The sequence below is a fragment of the Gekko japonicus genome, unplaced genomic scaffold (assembly GCF_001447785.1).
Source record: "Gekko japonicus isolate JY-2015 unplaced genomic scaffold, Gekko_japonicus_V1.1 scaffold2470, whole genome shotgun sequence".
NCBI lineage: Eukaryota > Metazoa > Chordata > Lepidosauria > Squamata > Gekkonidae > Gekko > Gekko japonicus.
In genome coordinates, this window is record NW_015164269.1 from 252,970 (window position 1) to 259,913 (window position 6,944).

The 6,944-nt window shown below is 67.4% G+C and overlaps 1 protein-coding gene across 1 annotated transcript; it reads right to left on the reverse strand.

Moving 5' to 3' along the window:
• Positions 1–2,979: 2,979 nt before the first annotated feature.
• On the reverse strand, positions 2,980–6,371 carry LOC107108311 (proline-rich protein 36-like; the record flags this gene model as incomplete). Its single annotated transcript, XM_015408730.1, has 17 exons — positions 2,980–3,170; positions 3,215–3,364; positions 3,409–3,558; positions 3,700–3,849; positions 3,894–4,043; positions 4,088–4,237; positions 4,282–4,431; positions 4,476–4,625; positions 4,670–4,819; positions 4,864–5,013; positions 5,058–5,207; positions 5,252–5,401; positions 5,446–5,595; positions 5,640–5,789; positions 5,834–5,983; positions 6,028–6,177; positions 6,222–6,371. Coding segments are annotated over 17 exons (2,591 nt in total), but the record flags the coding sequence as incomplete, so codon positions are not given.
• Positions 6,372–6,944: the final 573 nt, after the last annotated feature.

Below are 6,944 nucleotides of genomic sequence, written 5' to 3' on the forward strand. Positions count from 1 at the left end.
TCATACGCCTGGTGGAAGAGCTCCGTCTTACAGGCCCTGCGGAACTGCACAAGGTCCCGCAGGGCCCGGATCTCCTCCGGGAGCTCATTCCACCAGATAGGAGCCGCCACCGAGAAAGCCCTGGCCCTGGTAGTGGCCAGCCTGGCCTCTTTGGGGCCTGGCATTGCCAGGAGATGTTGGGTCCCGGACCGAAGTGCTCGCGGGGGAACATATGAGATGACTTGGGGCGTCCTGCGGTCCGGCACGAACAGGCCGAGGAGCGGGCGGTGGTCGGTGGCGATCGTGAAGGGTCGGCCGTATACAAAGTCGTGGAATTTTTTAACCCCGGCCACGATTGCAAGTCCCTCGCGATCTATCTGGGCATAATTCCGCTCTGCTGCCGAAAGAGTACGTGAGTAATACGCGACTGGGACCTCGCGGCCGTCGGGTAGGCGATGCGCCAACACAGCCCCGACGCTGTAGGGCGAAGCGTCACACGCCAGCACCACCGGCAGCGACTCATCGAAGTGGGCTAGGACCATGGTGGAAATCAAAAGTTCCTTAACGTGCCGGAACGCCGCGGCCTGTCGGGGACCCCACACCCAAGGGGCCTGCTTGTCCAACAGCCGATGTAGGGGCTCCGTCACCGCCGCCTTGAGGGGAAAGAAGGCGTGGTAGAAGTTCAGGATCCCCAAGAACGCCTGTAGTTCCACCTTCGATTTTGGCGGGGGTGCCTCCACGATGGCTTTCACCTTTTCACGGGTCGGGTACAGGCCATCCGCGTCCACCATGAACCCCAGAAAGTCAACAGATGGCACTCCCAGGCGGCTTTTGTCCAGTTTAACCTTCAGCCCGGCGTCCTGGAAACGGCTGAGCACGGCACGGAGGCGGGTGGCGAAATTAGCGGGCGTGGCGGCGGCGATCAACACATCGTCGAAGAAGGGGGTGACACCGGGAATCCCTTTAAGGAGAGAGTCCATGAGTTGTTGGAACAGCCCAGGCGCTATGCTAACCCCGAAGCTCAGTCGCTTCACCCGGAACGCTCCCCGGTGGGTAACAATGGTCTGTGCTTCCGTAGTCGCCTCGTCTACCGGCAACTGCTGGTAAGCCTGGGCAAGATCCAATTTGCCAAAAATCTCCCCCCCCCCCAGCGTGGCGAGAACGTGGCTGACTACAGGGACCGAGTATGCGTGGTCCTGCAACGCCTTGTTCAGCGTGCATTTGTAGTCCGCGCAGATGCGGACCGCCCCATTAGGTTTATTCACAATGACTATGGGGGTCTCCCACGCTGCATGGGAGACCGGCTCCAGGATGCCCTGGGCCACAAGGCGGTCAAGTTCCGTGTCGATCTTGGGTTTGACCGTCAGCGGCACCGTCCGGGCCCGCATCCTAATGGGGGCTACCGAGGGGTTTAATCGCAGGGACACCGGGGGGCCCGTATACCGGCCCAGCGAATTATCAAACACCGCGGGGAACTCGCGGCAGATTCCCTTAAAGTCCTGGGTCGTGCAGGCCTGTACCCCCTCCACAGAGATGCCCAGGGGTTCGAACCAGGCCCGTCCCAATAAGCTGACTAGGTCGCCTTCGACCACAATCAGGTCCAGGTTCCGTTTAAGATTCTTGAACTGCACCCGGAAGGTGCATACCCGGTCCCGGAAGGTGCCGACACCCTTGATTGGCACCGGGTTACGCTGGAAGTCCATGAGTGTAACCTCGGCTGGCCGTAATCGGGGTCCCCCCCTGGGGCAGAGGCGTCTCAGGGTCGCCGCGGAGATTATGGAGGCCGCGGAACCCGAATCCACCTCCATCATACACGGGGATCCCTCTATGGTGACGGTGGCCATGAACTTGGGGAACGGGGCCTTGCCGGGGAGCTGCAATACCTTCTCAGCTGTCTGTGTCAGGAGGTAGAGGTCCTCGGCGCCGGCGTCATCCCCGAAGTGGGTCTCCGCCCTCGGGCGCGTTGCCTCGGGGCGGCAGGCCTTTGCGAGTGGCGCGTGCGGCCGCAGTTGTGGCAAGTGGCCGTGTGGAACCTGCAGGTCTTGCGGTCGTGCGGGTCCCCGCAGCTGGCACACGCGGACGTGCTGGGAAGCTTGTGGCCGGCGCTCGGGCATGGCGCTTGCGTGCGGCGCGGTGCCTGAGCGCTTCGCCGGGACACTCCGAAGGCCCGGTGGACGTCTCCCTCCTCGGGGTCTCCGTCGGGGAGCACCTGGTGCACGGCTGAGGCTTGGCGATGGGAATCCTCGTGCGTGATGGCAAGTTGAAGGGCCGCCCCTAGTTCAATGTCGGCGGTCCCCACCAACTTTCTCCGCAGTTTGAGGTCACTGAGGCCCCACGCGAACTGTGTGAGCAGGTTGTCCTCCACCTTTGCGAAGGAGCAGTCCATCGCCAGCTGGCGCAGGGCGGCCATAAAGGCTGCGGCCGACTCGCCCGATTTCTGCATGCGGGCCTGAAAAGCCAGCCGCCTTGCCAACGTCGTCGGTCGGGGCATGAGGTACCTGGTGAGGGCGTCGATGATTTCCTCATATGTACATTCCAGGATGGACCGGGGCGCGAGGAGGCTTTTGGCGAGGCGAACCGTCATCACACTGTACAAGCTCAGGAGCAGCGCCCGTCTCTTGCCGGCGTCCGTGACCTTGTTGTACACGAGGTGGCACGTCAGCTGGTCGGTCCACAAGTCCCAGAGCTTGGGTTGGGCCGGGTCGAAGGCCTCCAGGTTTCCTCGGCTGGAGGCCATGCCGTAGCAGCGACGCGTGCTTGGGTTTACTGTCGCGGAAGTGCCGCTGTGCGTGGCGTGGCTGGGTCTGACGGAAGGAGGGCCAGCAAGCCGGACAAGAAGGAGCGAAGCAGCGGGGCAGCGGAGATTGCCGCCGGCGGCGTGCGAGCCGGAAAAGGGCCAGCTAGCCGTGCGAAGAAGGAGGAGTCGCCGGGGCCGCGGAGCTTACCGGGGCTAGCCGGGCGAAGAAGGAGGAGTCAGCGGGGCCGCGGAGCTTACCGGGGCTAGCCGGCGCAGCAGGAGTCAGCGGGGCCGCGGAGCTTACCGGCGGCGGCGCTAACGCAGGCGTCGGGGCGGCGTGTGTCCCGGGAGCTGGGGCTAGCCGGCGAAGAAGGAGGAGTCAGCGGGGCCGCGGAGCTTACCGGCGGCGGCGCTAACGCAGGCGTCGGGGCGGCGTGTGTCCCGGGAGCTGGGGCTAGCCGGCGAAGAAGGAGGAGTCAGCGGGGCCGCGGAGCTTACCGGCGGCGGCGCTAACGCAGGCGTCGGGGCGGCGTGTGTCCCGGGAGCTGGGGCTAGCCGGCGAAGAAGGAGGAGTCAGCGGGGCCGCGGAGCTTACCGGCGGCGGCGCTAACGCAGGCGTCGGGGCGGCGTGTGTCCCGGGAGCTGGGGCTAGCCGGCGAAGAAGGAGGAGTCAGCGGGGCCGCGGAGCTTACCGGCGGCGGCGCTAACGCAGGCGTCGGGGCGGCGTGTGTCCCGGGAGCTGGGGCTAGCCGGCGAAGAAGGAGGAGTCAGCGGGGCCGCGGAGCTTACCGGCGGCGGCGCTAACGCAGGCGTCGGGGCGGCGTGTGTCCCGGGAGCTGGGGCTAGCCGGCGAAGAAGGAGGAGTCAGCGGGGCCGCGGAGCTTACCGGCGGCGGCGCTAACGCAGGCGTCGGGGCGGCGTGTGTCCCGGGAGCTGGGGCTAGCCGGCGAAGAAGGAGGAGTCAGCGGGGCCGCGGAGCTTACCGGCGGCGGCGCTAACGCAGGCGTCGGGGCGGCGTGTGTCCCGGGAGCTGGGGCTAGCCGGCGAAGAAGGAGGAGTCAGCGGGGCCGCGGAGCTTACCGGCGGCGGCGCTAACGCAGGCGTCGGGGCGGCGTGTGTCCCGGGAGCTGGGGCTAGCCGGCGAAGAAGGAGGAGTCAGCGGGGCCGCGGAGCTTACCGGCGGCGGCGCTAACGCAGGCGTCGGGGCGGCGTGTGTCCCGGGAGCTGGGGCTAGCCGGCGAAGAAGGAGGAGTCAGCGGGGCCGCGGAGCTTACCGGCGGCGGCGCTAACGCAGGCGTCGGGGCGGCGTGTGTCCCGGGAGCTGGGGCTAGCCGGCGAAGAAGGAGGAGTCAGCGGGGCCGCGGAGCTTACCGGCGGCGGCGCTAACGCAGGCGTCGGGGCGGCGTGTGTCCCGGGAGCTGGGGCTAGCCGGCGAAGAAGGAGGAGTCAGCGGGGCCGCGGAGCTTACCGGCGGCGGCGCTAACGCAGGCGTCGGGGCGGCGTGTGTCCCGGGAGCTGGGGCTAGCCGGCGAAGAAGGAGGAGTCAGCGGGGCCGCGGAGCTTACCGGCGGCGGCGCTAACGCAGGCGTCGGGGCGGCGTGTGTCCCGGGAGCTGGGGCTAGCCGGCGAAGAAGGAGGAGTCAGCGGGGCCGCGGAGCTTACCGGCGGCGGCGCTAACGCAGGCGTCGGGGCGGCGTGTGTCCCGGGAGCTGGGGCTAGCCGGCGAAGAAGGAGGAGTCAGCGGGGCCGCGGAGCTTACCGGCGGCGGCGCTAACGCAGGCGTCGGGGCGGCGTGTGTCCCGGGAGCTGGGGCTAGCCGGCGAAGAAGGAGGAGTCAGCGGGGCCGCGGAGCTTACCGGCGGCGGCGCTAACGCAGGCGTCGGGGCGGCGTGTGTCCCGGGAGCTGGGGCTAGCCGGCGAAGAAGGAGGAGTCAGCGGGGCCGCGGAGCTTACCGGCGGCGGCGCTAACGCAGGCGTCGGGGCGGCGTGTGTCCCGGGAGCTGGGGCTAGCCGGCGAAGAAGGAGGAGTCAGCGGGGCCGCGGAGCTTACCGGCGGCGGCGCTAACGCAGGCGTCGGGGCGGCGTGTGTCCCGGGAGCTGGGGCTAGCCGGCGAAGAAGGAGGAGTCAGCGGGGCCGCGGAGCTTACCGGCGGCGGCGCTAACGCAGGCGTCGGGGCGGCGTGTGTCCCGGGAGCTGGGGCTAGCCGGCGAAGAAGGAGGAGTCAGCGGGGCCGCGGAGCTTACCGGCGGCGGCGCTAACGCAGGCGTCGGGGCGGCGTGTGTCCCGGGAGCTGGGGCTAGCCGGCGAAGAAGGAGGAGTCAGCGGGGCCGCGGAGCTTACCGGCGGCGGCGCTAACGCAGGCGTCGGGGCGGCGTGTGTCCCGGGAGCTGGGGCTAGCCGGCGAAGAAGGAGGAGTCAGCGGGGCCGCGGAGCTTACCGGCGGCGGCGCTAACGCAGGCGTCGGGGCGGCGTGTGTCCCGGGAGCTGGGGCTAGCCGGCGAAGAAGGAGGAGTCAGCGGGGCCGCGGAGCTTACCGGCGGCGGCGCTAACGCAGGCGTCGGGGCGGCGTGTGTCCCGGGAGCTGGGGCTAGCCGGCGAAGAAGGAGGAGTCAGCGGGGCCGCGGAGCTTACCGGCGGCGGCGCTAACGCAGGCGTCGGGGCGGCGTGTGTCCCGGGAGCTGGGGCTAGCCGGCGAAGAAGGAGGAGTCAGCGGGGCCGCGGAGCTTACCGGCGGCGGCGCTAACGCAGGCGTCGGGGCGGCGTGTGTCCCGGGAGCTGGGGCTAGCCGGCGAAGAAGGAGGAGTCAGCGGGGCCGCGGAGCTTACCGGCGGCGGCGCTAACGCAGGCGTCGGGGCGGCGTGTGTCCCGGGAGCTGGGGCTAGCCGGCGAAGAAGGAGGAGTCAGCGGGGCCGCGGAGCTTACCGGCGGCGGCGCTAACGCAGGCGTCGGGGCGGCGTGTGTCCCGGGAGCTGGGGCTAGCCGGCGAAGAAGGAGGAGTCAGCGGGGCCGCGGAGCTTACCGGCGGCGGCGCTAACGCAGGCGTCGGGGCGGCGTGTGTCCCGGGAGCTGGGGCTAGCCGGCGAAGAAGGAGGAGTCAGCGGGGCCGCGGAGCTTACCGGCGGCGGCGCTAACGCAGGCGTCGGGGCGGCGTGTGTCCCGGGAGCTGGGGCTAGCCGGCGAAGAAGGAGGAGTCAGCGGGGCCGCGGAGCTTACCGGCGGCGGCGCTAACGCAGGCGTCGGGGCGGCGTGTGTCCCGGGAGCTGGGGCTAGCCGGCGAAGAAGGAGGAGTCAGCGGGGCCGCGGAGCTTACCGGCGGCGGCGCTAACGCAGGCGTCGGGGCGGCGTGTGTCCCGGGAGCTGGGGCTAGCCGGCGAAGAAGGAGGAGTCAGCGGGGCCGCGGAGCTTACCGGCGGCGGCGCTAACGCAGGCGTCGGGGCGGCGTGTGTCCCGGGAGCTGGGGCTAGCCGGCGAAGAAGGAGGAGTCAGCGGGGCCGCGGAGCTTACCGGCGGCGGCGCTAACGCAGGCGTCGGGGCGGCGTGTGTCCCGGGAGCTGGGGCTAGCCGGCGAAGAAGGAGGAGTCAGCGGGGCCGCGGAGCTTACCGGCGGCGGCGCTAACGCAGGCGTCGGGGCGGCGTGTGTCCCGGGAGCTGGGGCTAGCCGGCGAAGAAGGAGGAGTCAGCGGGGCCGCGGAGCTTACCGGCGGCGGCGCTAACGCAGGCGTCGGGTATTTTAAATGAGTTTTAAGTTTTTTAAAATGTGTACACCTAAATAAATTTTGTATGTTTATTATATGTAGTGTCAGCTTAACCCTTGGAGCTTACTTAGGAGCCTTTGATGAGGAACTTCATCAAAAGCTTTCTGGAAGTCAAGGTAAACAACATCTATTGGATCCCCCTTCTCCACATGTTTGTTCACTCCCTCAAAGAACACTAACAGGTTAGTGAGACAAGATCTTCTCTTATAGAACCCATGTTGAGTCTTCCTCAATAGTTTTTATTCATAAATGTGCCTATTATTTCTGTCTTTAATAACGGTTTCGAACTTACCCGGTATTGACATCAGACTGACTGGCCTGTAATTTCCTGGATCTCCTCTGGAACCCCTTTTAAAGATGGGGGTGATATTAGCTACCTTCCAGTATGCATGGAACCACATGTATCATACCTGCATCCTTTTATTTAGGCTCTCTAAATGGCTTCCCATAAAACAGCAGTACAAAGAATAAA